At 48.2% G+C, this 19,788-nt stretch overlaps 1 protein-coding gene across 1 annotated transcript in view; it reads left to right on the top strand.

Moving 5' to 3' along the window:
• Positions 1 to 3,083: 3,083 nt before the first annotated feature.
• Positions 3,084 to 19,788, top strand: part of IFT43 (intraflagellar transport 43) — a 74,290-nt gene continuing 57,585 nt past the window's right edge. The window contains exons 1-2 of the mRNA XM_084792685.1: positions 3,084 to 3,189; positions 5,438 to 5,530. Coding sequence (XP_084648811.1) covers positions 3,136 to 3,189; positions 5,438 to 5,530 — 147 coding nt within the window. The 5' untranslated portion in view covers positions 3,084 to 3,135. The remainder of the gene's footprint in view (positions 3,190 to 5,437; positions 5,531 to 19,788) is intronic.

Raw genomic sequence — 19,788 nt, 5'->3', positions numbered from 1 at the left:
CCACTAGGGAGGCTGGGCTTGACGGCCGGGCCGCTCTCCCCAGGCCCCAGGGTGGAACCGGGCTCGGCTGCGATCCTGGCAATGGTTTTTCATTGACCAACTCGGAGCCTGGCGGCTGTAGCTTGAATAAATGATGGCGCTCTCCGGAAGGCCGAGGGTGCCCTCTGGCGAGGCCCGGCCGCCAGTGACCGAAGCTGGGTGGCTGGGGACCGCGAACACCACCAGACCCCGCAGTCGCCTCCCTGGCCCCACGAGTTAGTGGGGTCCGCTCCCCTCCCGGCGACTCAGTACCTGGCCCCAGCCGATTTCCCAGCCAGGTTTCTAGGTCTTTTTTGTTGATGTTGTTGTTTGTTTGTTTCTTTTGTTTGTCCTCATGAGCAGCTTAAGTTAGGCCAGACCCAGGTCAGGCTGCCCACTTTCTTTTTGCCCTCTTTCTTCCCAAGTCTCATAGTAGCCTTCCTGGACCATTTCTGAGAGGCCTTGGCTCCGAAGATGTCTCAGTTGAAGGGATGTTTATGTATAATCTTTACAGTCGAGGAAACTGAGGCACAGTTCGTCCTTTCTTCCTTCCTTTCTTCCTTCCTTCCTTTCTTTCTTTTTTTCAAGGTTACACTGCAAGTGGGTAATGGAAATGTGTATCTTAGGCTGTCTAATATGGAAAGGCATTATTTTTACTTACATGACTATGAGGAAACCCAGGCATAGAGAGACCTTAAAAGTGACTTCTTGGTCACACAGCTCGTAGGTGTCAATACCACCAGTTCAACCCAGACTCTCCATTGCCAGTTTGTACTTTGGCCATTATTCTGTCTGCTTCTGGAGTTTGAAAAATAAAAATTTTAAGAGTTTTTTTTTTCTTTTTAATGTGTGTGTGTGTGTGTGTGTGTGTGTGTGTGTGTGTGTTCCCATGTGTGGGCATGTGAGCTTGTATCCAGGTTCCCTTGGAAGCCAGATAAGGGGCAGTCATTTCTCTAGAGAAGGTTGTGGGATGCCCAGCATAGGTGCTGGGAATTGGGCCCCAGTCTTCATCAAGAGCAATGTGTCATCGCTGACCTACCTCTCCAGCCCTGAGGGCTAGCCCTGGTGTTTCTTACATGTCCTGCTCTGTTCTAGGTACCAAGGGTAAGCCAGAGAACAAAGCAGAACTTGCTTTTATGGGTAGTAAAGCAGTAAGTAAATATGCAAATGTATGCAGATGGTGGAGCAGGGAAGGAGGAGGAGAGTGCCCTGTTTTTTTTTGGGGGGGGCAGATGAAATTTAAAATGGGCTGAGGCTCTTGGGCTAACTCTTTACATCGTAGGCTGCAAAGTTAGTGAAGGAATTTTCTTTTGGGGTCAACACTCTCTGCCTCTCCCACTCCAGAGAGAGCTGTGTTTTAAAACTCACTTCTCAACCGATTCAAGAGTCAAGCTTGCCAGCCCCTGCTTGCTGAGGATTCTCTCTGGCCAGGCTCAGTACCATTCACCCTTTGTTTTCTCCAAGTTGGAGGAGAAGTGGGTGGAAGCTTACAAGAAGTTAAAAAAAACCCAAACACTAATCTCTTCTTGCATAGCCCATGCCAAGGAAGATTGGAACAAGGGAGGAGCTGGTGCCTATATCAGAGCTGTTTTAGATTTTTGGCAGTGGTGGCTCCGTCAGATTAAAATCTAACAAAATATTCTCACCGAGAAGCCAGTAGGATCTCAGGAGAAATTGCCAAAGGTCATTCCAAGAGAGGAGTCTGAGATCATTCCAAGCAGGGTTAGCATGAGAAGTCAACTCATGTGACTCACAGGCCAGTGTCATTGGGTATGAAAATGCTTGGTCTTACTCAGTGAGATTTGGGGTGAGTGTCCCTTGCTGGGTACTTCAGTAATGTTTGTTATTCGACTTTATGGGCAGTCCTCCCACTTTCAAGTCCTTGTGTTTTTTTTTGTTTGTTTGTTTGTTTGTTTGTTTCATTTTGTTTTTTTGAGTCAGAGTTTCTCTGTGTAGCCTTGGCTGTCCTGGAACTCGCTCTGTAGACCAGGCTGACCTTGAACTCACAGCGATCTGCCTGCCTCTGCCTCCCGAGTGCTGGGATTAAAGGCGTGCGTCACCACAGCCCGCCTTCAAGGCCTTGTTTTTAATCTGTGGCCATCCTTATTCTGTTTTCTGTGAGTCCCGGGGACCAATGCCAAGAATTGGCCAGAGATGTTGACTTAGGGATCTTATATGGAATATAAGCCAATGAAGAAGACTCAACCTGACTGCCCTCTAGGCTGGGAAGTAGTGGGGTATCTCCTTCTGCAGGCCTGGGAGGATGGCTGGCAGCCACTGTGTGGGGGAAGAAACACTGCGGTAACGTGCGAGTTACAAGGGCTGGCCTAATACTTAGTACTGGGGTTATTTTTCTTCAAGCTATGTGTCTTGATGGTTAGGGATTGTTTAGATTAAATAAGATTCCCTAGAATTATACCTTCTTTTCTATTTCTTTTGAAAAGGGTCTAAATGTGTTGCTAAGACTGGACTCTAACACCTAAGTGATCTACTAGCCTCACCCTTCTGAGTCCCTCCCCCCCTGCCCCCCCTCCCAAACTCACTATGTAGCTGAGAATGACACTGAACTCCTGATTTTCCTGCCTGTAACTCCCAAGTGCTGGGATTACAGGTTTGCATCACTGTGTGTGAGACTGCTTTCAATAAACTTCTTGAAGGCAGAAATCACATACACGGCGTTTTTGCAAGTGATTTTAAGCTAGTGCTTATCTGTCATGGGAATAATAGCACACATTCTCCCTCCACAGTGCCTGTTACACTCTTCCCTTGAGCAGCTGCTAGGAAGGCCTCTCTGTGCATTGTGAATGTGAGGGGTCAGAGTAATCAACAATAGTGCTTTCACTCACTCACCCACGTGTTTAATCTGAGTTACAAATGTAGGCCAGTCCTCAAGGCTAACTTCACTGGAGCAGCCGTAACGGATTTTTGCTATCTGGAGGTTTGGTTTTTCCTGAAGCCAAGCAAAGGTGGCTTAGGAAAGATCTGTTTTAAATTGTAAGGTGACACACAGGACCTTAAGCGGCGGACTCTTTAAATACTGGGGTGGAAGGGCGGGGTCGTTGTTAGGGACGCGGCGGAGACGCCTGTATCCAGGAAGTGACATCATCGGCCGCGGAGATGGACGATTTACTGGACGTGGGCGAGGAGAGACGTCGCAGCTCGGCCACCTCCGTGAGGAGCGATGCTGGGGGCTGGGGTCCGGTTAGGCGGGTGGGACAAGTGGCCCGGCTCCGGGAGAAGCCCGGAGTCCGGCCAGGCTCCGGCCCAGCCGCCCGAGTGCGAATTCCGCCTTAACGGAGGGTCTGCGCCGGAGCCACGCCTGCCCCCGCCCTGGAGTTTTCTCCTAGGCTGTCTAGTCCCCGGAAGTTCTCCTGAAAGCTGCTGGGAAGAGAGGTGGCTGGGGATGTCCTTTCCTTCCTGTAATTCCCGCTCCCCCGGGATTGGAAATCAATATTCCAATTTATTATGTGGGCGGAGTAACTTTATTAAAACAAAACAAACAGAAACTGTTGGTGGGCCAGAATACACCTAGCCTCGGCTTCCTTGCTCGTGGAATGGAGGTGTTGCTGTGCCGGTGAAATGGGGTAATTCGTTGAAAGGATTTACCTTCGCTGTTGTTCCCTCCCAGGCTATGACCAGCATATATTCAGTGGATAATAGAACTTGATTAAAGACCTACATAAAGTATTTTCTGACTGTCATAGCCTCCACCGCGCCTCGATAACCTTTAGAGTCAGTTGAAATTACTCAAGGATTGGATGATAAGTCCTTAGTTTCTGCTGTAAAATCTCAGGCGTCTTGAAGGGCTCTGATAGCATCCTATGCCCTCCCAGGTGCTAGAGAGGAACCCTTGGGAGGGAGATAAAAGAGGTAGGAGCCAATTGGTTGAGAGTGGAGCAGGGTTTTTTTTTAAAAGCTAAGGACGTTAGGCCGTCAGGTCTTTCTGATACATAAACCTTTGGAAGTACCTGGGATGTCAATGTAGTGATTTTTTTCTTTTAATTCTTTCCACAAATACATATTGAGCCCTACTGTGTATCAGATTTGTTGTAGGCACTGAAGAGATAGGAGAGAACAGAACATCACTGGCTTTTGCCCTAGTCGGGGGAGAAGGACAGTAAACAGACTACCCTTCAAATACATGATCTCAGGCTGTAAAGTGATTTTTCTTATATTGCCAATTTACAGAGTCTTCAAATAGTCCCAAGCTTGAACAGTTGTTAGAGAAATTGTTTGTCAACAGCATTTACAAACACGATCATTGATTTTTGTTTTAGGGTAACTGCTGTAGGAGCAGATACCTAATACTTGGACAAACAAAAGAGTCTATCTTCTTGGAGAAGGAAATAAGCTTTGTTATCAGAAAGATTGACGCCTAACAGACTGACATCACAACTTGAAGGGTTGACAATTGCAATCTGACCCGACCCAGAGCTTGCATTAGCTTTTGTTTTTAATGTGGGGCTCCTAAAACCCTTTTCCTCCTGTCAGAGCACTTAGCACTGAATTTTCAGCAGGGTATGGTGGGACAGACCCAGGATTTGAAGTCACAAATCACCTTTCTGAGCCCCAGTTTCCTCCTTTATAAAATTACGTCAGTCTCATTCTTTGTTCATACCATGGTGAGACTTGAACACAGTCTCACGGGAAATGAGACCCGAAAGTACAATGCCCATGCTGTCTTTTTGTTTGTTTTGTTTTTTTTAAGTAAATAATCATAGAGAGAGGGGGGGCCGAGGAGAGAGACACTCTTCCTTCAGCACCTGTCTGTGTGCCTCGGAGCTTTGTTTTTGATTTGGGGAATACTGGAGGCAGAGCCCTCGCCCACATGGAGAGCTTGGGGAACACCTGCAAATGGTTCATATGGTGAATCAGAGTCTTGAGGTGCTGTAGTTTCCAAAGGCGACGTCTCAGCATTCCTGTGGCGGCTCTTCCTCCATGCCTGTAGGTGCAGATCCAACCAGCCAAGCGAGAGGTCTCTGGATCCCTCTGATGTCAGTTGCCGAGAAATTGAGGCATTCTCTCTGAAAGCCTGTCTGGTAGCTGTCTCAGGGCCTGCCTAGGAAGGTGGGAGCCTTTACCACCCGCTCTGAGCTGTGCCTCCAGCTTTCTCCCCAGGCTAGCTGCATTTCTAACAGTATGTCATGGGCAGAGCAACATCTTTGCTTCCGCTGTACCTGTGGCTGTTGAAAACCTCACGTCAAAGAATCTGTATGTTCCTTGTTCTACCAAATAGAACTGACTTGGGTACTTTCTCGGAAGGCTTTAAGAGATCTGTCTATGAATATATCCAAATTACTCAAATCCTGTTCTCTGCCATGCATAAAGCTGCAGTCCTGGCTTACCACATGTCACACCCACAGGGACTCACATCTCACATGATATTGGATCAGCTGTGCTCTCCTGTCTCTCCTTCCAGGGGGCCAAGATGGGCCGCAGAGCTCAGCAGGAGTCTACGCAGCCTGAGAATTACTTGAGCAGCAAGACTTCTTCGTTGACTCAGACTGTCGAGGTGAGTACCATGGAGACAGAAGAAACAAGATGTGGGGAATGCTCTTTAAGGATACATGAACCCATAACGGCGCACGGTGGTGCGTATCTTTAATCCCAGCTCTTGGGAGGCAGAGGCAGGCCGATCTCTGTAAGTTCAAGGCCAGCCTGGTCTACAAAGAGAGTCCAGGACAGCCAGGGCTCTGTGTAACAGAGAAACCCTGTCCTGACAAACCAAAAAATAAATGAAGCCTTAATGAGCAGGGCTGTTCTGCTCTATGCTTGTTTGGAATGCCAGCCTTCCCCCCTGTCTTGATTTGGAAGTTACCTTTGAGGACATTTGTCCTACTGGGAACATCTTTTCTTTGAGACCCAACTGGCTTCTGGACTTTTTTTTTTTTCATATTCATAGTGTACAATTTTTATTTTGTTTCTGGGTTGTTTGCTTGTTTGTTTTTAAGTCTCAACTATCCCAGGCTGGTGTGGAACTCACTGTGTGGCCGAGGATGCCCTTGAATTCCTGATTCTCTCCCTTCTAACTGTCACTCCCTGTTGTTCGAAGGTACTAGGGTCAGGCCTGGGGCTTTACACGCGCCACCCGAGGACACCCTCAGCTTCTTATGCCCTCCAAAGTGAGGGACTGGGACGCTGCCCAGGAAGATACACTGGGTAAGGTTGGATCACATGGTTGGAGGTTTGCTGCTGGTCTCTACCACGATTTCAAGGCTTCTGCTCTCTGGAAACTTTTCCAAGAGTCCTCGACCTTTGGGAAGCATGGGAAATCCATGAACAGTAATCTTTACTGTCAGGGTTCACTGAGCCCCCTTCATTTGAACAGTCTTGGCTTTTCCAGAATGTCCCCGGCCTCTTCCTAGGTCTGCCACCTCCTGTTTTGCAGTGCCCGCCTTCGGGCAGCCCGGGTTCTTGCTAATTGTAGTTTTCCACGTCTCCCGGCTCCACTAGAAAGCAAGTCACTAGACGGTAGGAAACCTGGCTTCTTAGTGGCTGTCTTACTCATCAGTTCACAGTGGCTGAGGGGACCGGCCGGTGCTGAGAAACCCAGCAGACCACACAGGTGCACATCAGATAGCCACACTGTGCTTATTGTTCACATAAGTGGGCGTCAGAAGTGACGTCACCATCCTCTTAAGCTCTTTATGTGGTCCTGTGCACATATCTTTCACTCTCCCACTTATGTGCAGAAGCATGACTATGAGGAATTATTATTGGAACCGTGACAGTAGCATGTAAAATCTGGCAGCTGACGCTTCCCTCATCGGCAGGAAGACCCTAGGGAGGGTCTTAGGGCCTGCAGGGCATATGACCACTGTAAAGGGGTAGCTGGTACCTTATCAAAGCTGCCTGATACTGGCAGGGTACAGATCAGCTCTGCCTGATCTTCTGACCTTCCAAAAAAAATGCTGGTAGTTTATGTGCGTGTGTGTGCATGTGCGCATGCGGGCACGTGTGCGTGTGTTGGTAAGTGTAATGCACACCTGTCGCTGACTCTGGTCATGAGAGGTCATTTTGCTCCTCATCTCTGGGTGCCCCTGGAAGCAAGGTGCCTGGCAGGCTTCCGGAATGCCTCCGTCCCCTTTCTGTGTGAATGGGGCTTTGAGTTGCCTGGGCAGCAAGCCTCCCATAAGACCAGATACTCACTGGGCTGTGTGAGACTTTTTAGCTATTTTTTTTTTTCCTAAAATTGGATCCGGGACTTGTGCCCATTTGCATCCAGTTCTGCGCATTCTACTTGATATGCTATTTTTATCCCCTCTCTGGCTTTATTCAGTGGCCAGATCCCTAAAAATGCAAATGTGGTACCTGGGAACTGTCAAACTACTGTAAATTTAGAGTGAAGGAGGACTTAGTTTTGAGTAAATAGTTACTTTAAAGCGAGGTGGTGGTGTTGGGCCGTGGGAGAAGGAAGCAGGGAGACTCCGGGTTTGCCGCGGGCTCTCCTAAGTGCTTGGATCTTAAATCCGCTAATCTCTGGAACCCTCCATTTCCTCATTTGTCAAGTGGTGACCGTGGTACCGTTAGATGGATGTGAGGATCAAGTGAGCTATGCATTTAAGCACTTTGGTAAACTAAGAGGCGCTGGGTAAGCTCTCTACACAACAGGGAGTGAATGCGTCTTTGCTCTCTGCTGTTCCTGTTGAAGGGCCGCACTGAGCTGGGTAGGGCTTAGGGGCAGGATGTGGTGGCTCACTGCCATCCAGGCCCTGGGGATTTTGAGTTGGTTTTCTCCTTCCACCATGGGTCCCGGGGATTGAATTCAGGTCTTCAGGCTTTTACAACAAGTACTTTATCCACGGAGGCTTCTTGCCAGTGCTGCAGTCACATTGTGTTTGGTTTATACACTTAAACTTAAAAAAAAAAAGTAGTCAATAATCTAAAATTGAGACGTCTGATGTAAAAACTCAGATTTGGGGTTTCCCTGGAAATCAGAAGCTCTTCCCAGTAGACCAGCAGGATGATGGCATTTCCGTGTGGCAGCAGTTGGCCGGGGTACTGAGCCACCATTGTATGAGTGACTAGGCCTCTCCAGCTCACTGCTTTTTGTCTGCCTGTGTTTCTGGGTGCTGGGGTTGGAACCCAGAGCCTTGACATTTAGACAAGTACTCTACCACTGAGACATACCCCAGCTCTCTCTTTAAATTAAAGAAAGAAAGAAAGAAAAGAAAAGAAAGAAAAGATTTCAGTCAGTTGCCCAGGGTGACCCTGAACTTGTTATCCACTTGCCACAGCCTCTGAATAGCTGACTTACAGGCATATACTACTGTTTCAGCTTTGTCTGCTGCTGCCTTCTCCTCCTCCTTTCTTTTTCTTTTGTTTTTTCGAGACAGGGTTTCTCTGTGTAACCTTGGCTGTCCTGGACTTGTTTTGTAGACCAGGCTGGCCTTGAACTCACAGCAATCCTCCTGCCTCTGCCTCCCAAGTGCTGGGATTAAGGGCATGCACCACCATACCCAGCCTGTCCTACCTTTCAAGAGAGCTTTATTTTTTATTTTTTGGTTTTTCGAGACAGGCTTTCTCTGTGTAGCCCTGGCAGTCCTGAAAACTCACTCTGTAGACCAGGCTAGCCTTGAACTCACAGAGATCCTCCTGCCTCTGCCTCCCGAGTGCTGGGATTAAAAAATGCATCACGACTGACTGGCTCAAGAGAATTTTTGATCCAGTCAGTACTGGGTCTTGTAACTCCCACTCTGAGTTTTGACCTGGGACATCGGTGTTGTCTTGAGTGAGGAGGAACAGCAGTCGGGTAGGCTGTTTGGAACCAACCTGATGGGGCTGGGGACAGGGGGCTGACTCAGCCAGCAAAGTACTTAACATGGGTATTAGTTACTTTACTGTTGCTGTGATAAAATTCCATGACCAAAGCAACCGATGGAGGAAGGGTTTATTTGGCCCTTACGATTCGAGAGGGATATGACTTTATCACCGTCACGGTAGAAAGCCTGGCAGCGGGCAGGCAGGCATGGGGCTGGAGCAGCAGCTGAGAGCACATATTAAAAAAAATTTTTTTAAATTGAGATTATAATTACATCATTTCCCCTTCCTTTCCTCTCTCCAAATCTTCTCATGTGTGCCCTGCACCCTCCCCTAGTATAAACATGAGTTCACATTCCTGAGGCAGCGAGAGATGGGGGGGGGGGGGGGGCTTTCTGGCCATCACTGAGCCAGCCAGTGAGGGACCATATCTCAAACACTAAGGTGTGAAGCAGATCAGGGACCACACCTAACATCCACATTTGGTCTCCAAGAACACATGGAGACACAAATGCAGACACAGACAGAGGGGCGACAGGGGAGATGCTGACACAAACTAACTTGACATTACAAATTAGAATTTATAGCCGGGGCAGAGGTGGCTCACACCTTTATTCTGAGCACTGAGGAGGCAGAGGCAGGCAGATCTCTGAGTTGGAGACCAGAGTTGGTCTACAGAGTGAGTTCCAGGATGCCAGGTCTGTACAGAGAACCCTCCCCCACCTTTCAAAAGAGAATTAGAACTTATATAAAAATTTTAAGTAGACTGGGATAAGAAAGGGAAGAATTCTAATTTTGGCTAGCTCCCTTATGTTCTTCTCCAGTCCCTTATGGCTGTGTGGGGCTCATGAGAACACTGTCCTGTGTCCCCATGTGCCTGAGCAAGTTGCCCAGTGAACTCTCCCCAGGCTGTCTTCTCCCTGCTGTTTTGGTTGCCATTTAGGGGCTTTTTGCCTGTGGAGTACACGTGGCTGAACCCAAGCCCACAATGAGAGAGGAGGAAAGGTCTCGTGGTTTGCTTAATCATTCTTTAGATTTCAAAGAATGACAATTGCCTGGTTTTCCTGAATTAACAGGAAGATACGCTTCTTTGTCATTTCACTGGCGCGGAGTCCGTTGGAGTTGTGCCATAATTCTCTATGTCTGTCTGTCTGTCTCCATGTGATGTATGGACTTGTTCACATGAGCTTATGCATTCCAGAGGTTGAAGGTTGATGTTGGGTCTCTTCCTTGATCACTCTCCATCTTATTTTTGGGGACACGGTCTTTCACTAAACCTGGTAGGCTGGCTGACCAATAAGCTCCAAGAATCTGCCTGTGTCTCCTGACCTCCTCATCTTCCTGAGGTTTACAGATGTGAGCCAAGCCACTGTCCCTGGCGTTTTACACAGCTGCTGTGCTGGGGATTGAACACAGATCCTCATGCTTGTGTAGCAGGCACTGTACCAGCCGTTTAGCCTCTGCCCCACCCCCTGAACTCAGGCCTGAGTGGTTAGGCTGCCATGAAGATCAATTGGGAAATGCAAGCATAGCAGGTAATGTGGCATCTAGCAACAATGCCTCCAAGAAATGTGGAGCCCTGAGAAGGCTTAAAACCATTGTGTGTGTGTGTGTGTGTGTGTGTGTGTGTGTGTGTGTGTGGTCACAAGTCAGACTTGGATCAGGTGTGTAGTTGAGTTAGCAAACCAAGTTGTCAGTAATTTAAATTAGGAGAGGGCTTTGCTGGAAGACAGTTCTTTAGTGTGTTTGAGGAAAAGCAGCTGTGAGAGTTAAAAGTGGGTGTCTCGACCCAACAAGCCATTCTGCTGATTCAAATGGCTCTTACATAATTCCTTTGAGAAAAGCCCTGGGCCATCCAGTTATGTTACGCTGAGTTTGGGCAAAAGTAGTCTTTGGCAAAGCGCTCCAAGGCTGGCTTAGCCACAGACGTGTGACTCCCTTGCTTATATAAGGTAGGGTTGGCCTAGCTTTATTTTGTCAATAGACATCAGAGCCTCTGTTGAAACAGTTGCTACCTGTCTGCTAAGTCCATGCAGCAACCTGTAAAAAGCCTCAAGGAGCCACCTCACTCAGGACCTGAGAGGCTGGGTAGATGGGCCCTCCGCTCATCCAGGCCACTCTGAGCCTTCTCCTACCTGCCCTGCAGGCGCTGTGTGGACCTCCCTGTGAAGGCAAGGGCTTTGAGAGAGAACAGAGAGGCCATGAGTGGGGGGCTATCCTCAAGTCTTCCACAGAGGGAGCGAGTCCCCCTTTGGGCACCCTTATTCATCTAGTCGTGAAGAGCAGTGTTTGAGTCACAGCTGTTCCTTTTCTCCCCCCCACCCCCCCATGCCCTCGCTGTTCCTCCCGAGGACACAGAGCTCAAAGTTAGCCAGAATCTTGCCCAGGAATCTGAGAAATGTTGCTGGACTCATGTTCCCAAATTAGGCCAATTTCCTCATCCCTGAGCCACCTCGCTCGGCCAGCGCTCCCGTGGCACTTTGCATTACGTCCCTCGCCCTCTGCCTGTTCCCTGACTGTTCTGCCAGCAGGGTGGTTATTTTCAGCCCAATAGGGTTATCTACTGACCCTTTTTGGTGACATTTTTCTCCTTTCTCACAAAAATAACCCTCATGATTGGTCACATTTTTTTTCCAGCCTTTTTCGTAGCCCCTTCTCCAATCGGCTGGGTTGAGTGATGCCTCTGATACCGTTGCCAAAGAGGGATGCAGGGAATTCGACATGGAGCTGTTCACAAGGAATGCGTTTTCCACACTCCGTATTTATGTCATGCTTTGAATGCCTCAGTTAGGGCCTTCCCTCCGCCTGGACAGATGTACACCACTGACCCATCCCCAAGGCTGGCTTCCTCGTAGGCGGGAATGGCATATCAGGGGAGAGCTCACGGTCAAAATCAGCATCTCCATCTCTGGCTCCAGTGATGCTTCAGAGCTTGTTGGCTGCTCCAGGACAGTGTTCTGTCTTCTTGTCTCCATCCATGTCCCGTGATGAAGCTTGGTGTTCACCTGGCACTTTGAGAGTCGCGTCCTCATCTGTGTTAAGTGAGACCTCTACACCAGAGCTTTAGCCCAGTGTGTCAGTAAAGTCATCTGTGCTCATCATCTGTCTGAGAAGGGGACAATTGTCATCTTGCCTCTGATCCCAGCTCTGCCATTTCCAGAGTTACTTACAAGTTACTTGCCACACTAAGCCCGTTTCCTCATCTGCTGAGCGGACACAGTGGCGGGTACTTAGCTCCTAGGGCTCCTGGGGTGCCAATGAGAGAATGCACAAAGCTTTAGGCCAGTGTCTGACACGTGCAGCTACTGTTGACATTCATCTGAGTCAGGAATATTACAACATGTTAATTTTTCCTGAATTTACAGTTCTGGTCAAGAGTCAGAGGTGTTCATATCTCACAGAACTAACTGGTTCTTAGGGCAACCTCCCCAAAACAAACAAACCAAAACAAAAAAAGAGCCTTGGAATGGGAACTCTTAGGAGGGAATCTGTTGCTGGAGACCCATTTTGTCTCCTCTGTGAACAAGCCTGCTCAAACTATTGGCCAGTTATTCCCCAGTGCCTGACCACTTTCCAAAGAATAGTCCTTAGTTGTTGGCGCATCTGTTAGTAGTTCTGAGGGTGGAGTAGGAAGTGGAGACGACAGGAGTGACCTTGGTGACTTCAGTGGCCTCGGATAAAAGATAACATTCATTCCTTCACTTACAGAGCTTGATTGAAAGTCTTCTGTGTGCCAGGTCTTGTATGCTTGTGGTCCCTGTCTTCCAGAACCTTGGTCTGGAATTCGCAACCTAGTTGTGACAAATGGAGGTAAGGCAGAGAGACAAGTGGCAGCTGTGAGGCTCCTAATCTCAGGGGCACCCGGAGCCACTCTCAGGAAGAAACTCTGAGCTGAGACTCAGTAAACACCAGAAGAGAAGGGAAGATTTGTCATGGAAAGGGAGGGGTCTTCTGGGGCAGGAAGAGAGTGTGCTAAGTTGGATTTGTGCTGGAGGTCACCAGTGCCCTAAGGTTTGAAACCAGCCCTCCCACCCCCCACCTCCCCCACTTTGCTGTTACACTTTTCTCCCTGTGTTTGTGTCAGTTGGTCAAGAGCACCTCTGAGGTGGAGCTCACACTGTTGTAGCTTTGAGCTTTGTGTGACTCCTTCCGGAGTGAGTGGACTGCTGGCTAGTGTTCAGAAGTCTTTTTTTGCATGTTAAAGATTTTCATGGTAATGGTGCTTGTGTTGTGATGAGAGCCAACTTCTGTTTAGGCAAGGCTTCCAGTACAGACTCCGTCGAAGCTCTGGCTCCAAACAGCATTCTGCGAAGGCAAACAAAATGGAATTAGAGAAGTGGTTTGAGCCACTGCAGTGTCGCCTTGATCCCACGGGAGTGGCCTTGTAACTGGCCCTTCCCTGTGTACGGAAGAGCTGTCCCGGCACAGGAAGGACCAGAGCAGCTCAAAGTGTGCATCACCCTGGTTCAATCCCAGCACCGAAGAAAAACATTTTTCCTTTAATAGATACTCATTATTCTCAGGAGATTTAAAAAAAAAAATTCTAACTGGTGTTATAACTCATTCCTGTAATTCCGGTGCTCAGGAGGCTGAGGCAGGAGACATGCTGAGGTCAGTCTGATCTACATAGTGAGTTCTAGGCCACTGAGGGCTACATAGCAAAACCCTGTGTGCGTGTGCACGCGCATGTGTGTGTATGTATGTGTGTGCGCATGCTCATGAGTGCATGTGTGTGTGTGTGTGTGTCTGTGTGTCTGTGTGTAATTAGGAGCTTGCTAATGGTTTCAGAGGCGGGCCCTTGACCATCTTGGCCTGGAGCGTGGCAGCGGGTGGGCAGGCATGGCGCTACAGCAGAAGCTGAGAGCTTGCATCTGATCCACAAGCTGGAGGCAGTGAGAGTGTGACTAAGCCTGGCATGGGCTTTTGAAACCTTACTTATTTATTTTGTGGGTGGGGAAGGTGGCATGGGTGCCTCTATACCACAGCATGAGTGTAGAGATCAGAAGACAACTATGGGATGCAGTTCTCTCCTATTATGTGGGTCTTGGATCTCAAAGTCAGTCAAGTCTTCAGGCCATGTATATGTGTATGTATGTATGTATGTATGTATGTATGTATGTATGTTCTATAGTATAAGTAGAATTTTATTTATTTATGCACTTTACAATACAAAAATGATCAAGATAATATATTCTAGCTGAGAACCACACACTTAGCGTTTAGAGTGTGGAAGTTACAGTAGAGCCTGGATCACAGGCAGCACAGCCTCCTGGGACTTAGTGGAAGCCTCAGAAAAGAGGAGACTCTGGTCTGCACAGAGGCGAGTGAATAAGAATCTGCTGATGTGGGGAGAGCAAAGGCCATATGGGGAGCACTGGTCTGTGTTTGGACACATAGGCTTTCTGTTGCGCTGAGTGTGTTGGCAGGAGGATGCACGGAGGCAGTTGGAGCATCATAGGGGAGGATGTAGCAGAGCGAAGGCAGACTTCCCAGTCCTAGCATGCTTTTGCAGTTCCTGGTGCTTGCATGCCACTCACATCGTTAACATTGAGGAAACAAAAACCAAAACAAAACCCTCCCCTTTTGTACTTAAGGGTTTGGTTTTGGTTTTTTTTGTTTTTCAGAAAACTTATCAGTGGCATTACAGCTCATAGTAGTTAGATATTTCAGGGTGGATATGAAACAGTTGCAGGTTCTAAACGGTGCTTCAAAAGCAGCAAGGTCATTGTCACTTGAAGCTCAGGAAGCTGAAAGCCTATAGTGCCTTAAAATGAAACCGCTAATGGAGAGTTAGGCTGATGCCCGTGTCAGTGTATTAGTTACTGTTCGTTGCTATGATAAAACATTGACTAAAAGAACTTTGGGAGGAGAAGGTCTGTTTCATCTTTACACTTCCCGGTCTTAGTTCATCACTGAGGGAAGTCAGGGCAGGAAGCATGGAGGAACACTGCTTATTCTCTCACTGTGGTTCATTAACCTGCTCATGTTCAGCTAACTTTTTTTTTTAAGATTTATTTATTAATGCATTCTATGTGTGAGTGCTCTGTCTTCATGCGCACCAGAAGAGGCAATCAGATCTCATTGCAGTGGCTGTGAGCCACCATGTGGTTGCTGGGAATTGAACTCAGGACCTCTGGAATAGCAGACAATGCTCTTAACCAGTGAGCCATCTCTCCAGCCCTCAGCTAACTTTCTTACATTACCCAGGCCCACCTCCCTAGGAATGGTGCCGTCCACAGTGGACTAGGCCCTCATCAAGATACTCACCGCCATGGCCACAGGCCAGTCCAATCTAAGCTTAGCTGAGGCCTCCTCTTCCCAGGTAAGTCTAGGATGTCAGCACAACCATTGTTTACTTAGGCGATTGTTAGTGACAAAGATGGAGACTTTGGTTATACTGGATAGCTCAGAAAACATGTTCTGTAACTTTAGAAAAGTCAGAGTCAGGCTCTAGAGGAGCTTGGGGGAGAAAGATGGAGGCCTTCTTTAGCGGAATTCGATGGCATAGGCCCTACCTGAAAGAGTAGCGTGAGAAACAGTCTGTGGGGGAAAGCCGGGACTTAGGAGAGGCAGGAGATGGAGAGAGTGTGTAGCGAATGCCAAGTTCTAAGTCTGCTTAGGACCCATGAGATGCTGGCTGCTCAGCCTCAGTGAGAGCACTAGCTAGGCTGGGCCTCCCTCCTCTCATTGTGTGCATGCCAGCAGTTTCTGCAGAGCAGGCTGATAGCGAAACACTCACTTAGCGACATTACTTCACGTGAGAAGGCTCCTGGCTAAGGCTGCATGCCATCAGCGCCAGATGGGAACATTTCTGGTCGCATACTTTTGCCCAGTGTGATAGAGCTGCGTCCTGTCTTCGCTCTATCCCTGCCTTTTTGTGTAATTCTTACAGCAGCTACTCTAGGAGCGAGACACGAACCCCCAGTAGACGAGCTGTCGCTTGAAGTCGCAGCTGCAGCTGCAGGGTGCGTCCCTCTGTCCCCTTCCATCTTCTGTGCTGTCGACAGCACATATTTTAAAGGCACGTGCATTATGACTTCTGGAAACACAATGTAATTTCAGCCTAGATAGAGCATTTAGGGTTTGCTTTGATGGCCAAGTTCTCATCAGGTGGTTTCTCCTCAGCCTGGACGCTCCCTCACCTGGCAGTTCTTGTTTGCCGGGGACTGTTGTGCTGGCTGTGTTTGAAAACCTTTTTTTTTCCTGGTTTTTCAAGACAGGGTTTCTCTGTGTAGCCTTGACTGTCCTGGACTAGCTTTGTAGACCAGGCTGGCCTCGAACTCACAGAGATCCGCCTGCCTCTGCCTCCCAGGGGCTGGGATTAAAGGTGTGCGCCACCACACCCAGCTTGGAAACCTTTTCATTCCATCTTTTCTTCTCATGGATATTGTCTTTGTAGAATTCTAGACTGAGTTTTTTTCTTTTCTTCGTTTTTCTTCAGAATCAATTGCAAATATCAGCTAGGCTGAGGGGCACAATTTTCCTAATCGTGGACGACGTGGCAGGCAGAGACAGGAAGAGCAATGCAGTTATGAGGCTAGCCTGAGCCATGCAGTGAGTTCCAGGGTAGCCAGGGCTCTGTAGGGAGACCCTGTCTCAAAACAGAACAAGATTGCTATTCCTTTGGCCGCTGGCCTCCATGGGAGCTGGTGGTGATGGTGGTTTTATATGTAAATCTTACCTTGTTTCCAGCAGGCAGACACAGTGTCATGGGGCTCAGTCCTTCAGGGCTAGCCTGGGTCCTGTTGTGAGCTTGTTCACCGTGTGCTGATATTTAGTTTTCAGCAGCTTGCCTGGGATGCTCCTCTTGCCTGGGATGCTCCTAGATGTGATTTTCTGTATATTTATTATATTGAGATTTGCTGACTTTTTCACATTTGTAGACTGAGTTTGGGTTTTCACCAGATTTGGACATTTTTACGCTAGTTTTTCCTCAGATAACTTTTCCCATCCAAGCACTAACCAGGCTGGCTCTGCTTAGCTTCTGAGATCGGTGCATTCACAGTGGTGTGGCCATCGGTGCATTCACGGTGGTGTGGCCGTAGCCCTTAAACAGCTTTCCATCCGAGGCCCTCTCCTTGTTCCTGGAGGCTAGTGACTCAATACCTCTGTCCCTGATGCAGGGCTGCTGGTTCTTCCCTCCTGCACACCGGGTCCTTTCTGCTCATCTCCCAAGGCCATCTGCCTTTCTGTTTATTTCCTTTGCAGTCTTCAAGCTGCTGCTAAGCCCGTTACCTGCGATTTCATCCACTTAGTACACTTAGGTGCTAGGTTGCTATTTGCACACACACACACACACACACACACACACATACACACACACACACACACACCACCCGCCCATTTTTTTAAGCATATAATTTGTGCTTTGCATCTACATTTCCTACATTCTATGACCAACTTTTCCTCTACAGCCTTGACCACACCTATTTATTTTAATGTGTCTGAGTTTTTTCTCTAGACGTGTGTATGGGCAGCATGGACGTGCCTGGTGACCTCAGAGGTTAGAAGAACGAGGCGGACCCCCTGGGACTGGAGTTTATGGATGGATGGATGGATGGATGGATGGATGGATGGATGCAGGCTACCATGTGGACCCCCTGGGACTGGAGTTTATGGATGGATGGATGGATGGATGGATGGATGGATGGATGCGGGCTACCATGTGGACCTCCTGGAACTGGAGTTTATGGATAGATGGATGGATGCAGGCTACCATGTGGGTGCTGTGCACCGACCTGGGTCCTCTTCCAAGAGTAGTAGATGCTCTTAACCACTGAGCCATTTTTCCAGCCAACCCTAGAACATATTTATAATCGTTTCTTTAAAGCCTTTGACTATTAAGTCCAACATCTGAGTCACGTGAGGTCAGTGTTTTTCCTAGGCTCTTTAGTTTTGACTTCGGGTCTTGCGTTTCTTCGCTTCACCTGTCCAGTAGTGTTTTGTTTTTTGTTTTTCAATGAGAAACTTTGAGTGTGTTCATTCCTGTCTGGACTTTGCCTTAGCAGATAGGTGTCCGTAGGTCACTGAGCTTGTGTGGCACTCTGAAAAGTTAATCTAAAAAGTTCCACAAGTTGGAGGGATCAGCAGTGTGCCGTCCTAATGGCACGAGGCCCTCCTACAGAGCCTGTGCCAAGTGGCAAGGTTGATCAGCTGAACAATACGCTTGGCCATGCCTTTGTGGCAGTCCGTTGTCACCTGGGAGCGGTGCTCAGCCTGTGCTGTGTGAGAAGGAGTGGGAAGGGGCTGGAGAGATTGCTCAGTGGTTTAGAGTGCTTGGAGCTCTTCCAAAGGACAGGAGTTTGGGTCCTGTCAGGCAATTCATAACCATCTGCAACTTCAGCCCAGGCTTCTGACATCTGACACCTTCTTCTGGCCCCTGTAAGTTCACACACACACACACACACACACACACACACTCACATAAATCAGAGAGGACAGAGTGTGCCTGAGGCACACAGTAACATCTTCCAACACTAGAATATGAGGAAGTCCTTAGCAAGTGATAAAGCAAAAAACCAGTTATAAGTTCTCACAACGTGAATTTATTCAGTGCAAAGTATAACTTAACATGTTGGTTTTGCTATTATAGTTTGGGTGGATTGTACAGTTCCACTCTTTAATGAAATGAAGGTCATAGGAGATGATGGCTTTTTTGGTTTTATTTTGTTTTTTGTTTTTGTTGTTGTTTGGTTTTTCGAGACAGGGTTTCTCTGTGTAACAGCTCTGGATGTCCTGGTCTCTCTTTGTAGACCAGGCTGGCCTCAAATTTACAGGGATCCCCTGCCTCTGCCTTCCGGGTGCTAGGACTAATGGAATGCCTCACCACACCCAATTCAGGATGATGGGTTTTTAAGGACATTTTTTTTTTAAGCAAGATTAAAGCTCAATCTAGTACTTCTAACCACACCCCAGACATCCCAAACACAATTTTGCTGTTTGAAATATGAAGAGTCCTTGAAATCCGGATGTTGGGGAACAATTCTAAAAGGCCTCTTCTGAAGTGATAGGGGGTGGCCAGGCGGAGTAATTGGTGGTAATCGTGCCCTTGCTGTATGCTCTCAGGGCTCCCTACTGCATTCTCGGAGCTGAGCTGAGACAAGAGAAAGGACATGGGGTGGGGAATGGAGCTTGGCACTCCTCTCCGGGTCTCCTGCAGTGGGGGCAGCCAGCCCAGGGATCACTGGTTCCTTCCAGCCACCCCCACTTCTTTTCCATGGTCACCCCTGAAGAAGCATACAAGAGCTCGGGTTTCCTCCAGCACGCTTCTGCTTTCAACCTGCTCCAAGTTCTTCTACTTTAGATTTGCTGGAGGTGGCAAGTCTAGACTGATTATCCAGAGCCACCGAGTCACAGGTGCCAGGAGGGGTGGCTTTTTGAGAGGGCCAGGAATTTACACCCTTCCACACCGCGCACATGTCTCGCTACATACACATGCTGGATTAATTTGAACAAATGGAAAAGAGTGAAGAGAATGACAAAAATGTATAGGTTTTGATTTATGATGAAAGCTGAAAAGAATGTTTATGTTGGCTAAGTGGCAAACCGTATGGGGGAACCGGGCATGTCTTCGTCAGTGTCTGGAAGGTATGTGGACACAAGAAGCCGGTGAGGGGAGAGCTGGGTTTAGTATGGCCCAAGGGATATAATTCAGGGATGCTGTCCAAGACGGGCGAATCCAGGGTAAATTTTAAGGATGTCTTTCAGGGCTGAAGTATGTTCTCTTTAGTTCAGCCTCTTTGAAAACTGTTGGCAGCCATATCCCAGGAGTGCTTTAAAGTGGACAGTTTGGTGGCTTTCAATTGTAATGCCACCAGATTGTTTGTTAGACAGCATAGCTTCTGAGCATCCCAGTTACCTCCCAGTGAGAGAACAGTTTGGCTTTCTCCTCCTGGTCTCTCTCTGTGTCAAGTGAGGTAGATAATGATTAGATTCTGGGGCAGAGCCTGTGTAGGGCAGAGCCTGCACAAGACCTCGTGATGCTGTCTGAACCTTTCTACAGTCGCTATC

Source organism: Acomys minous (assembly GCF_964271855.1).
Source record: "Acomys minous genome assembly, chromosome: 8".
In the NCBI taxonomy this organism is placed as follows: Eukaryota; Metazoa; Chordata; class Mammalia; order Rodentia; family Muridae; genus Acomys; species Acomys minous.
Note: the sequence above shows the minus strand (reverse complement) of the source record. Positions and strands in the feature narration are given on the sequence as shown.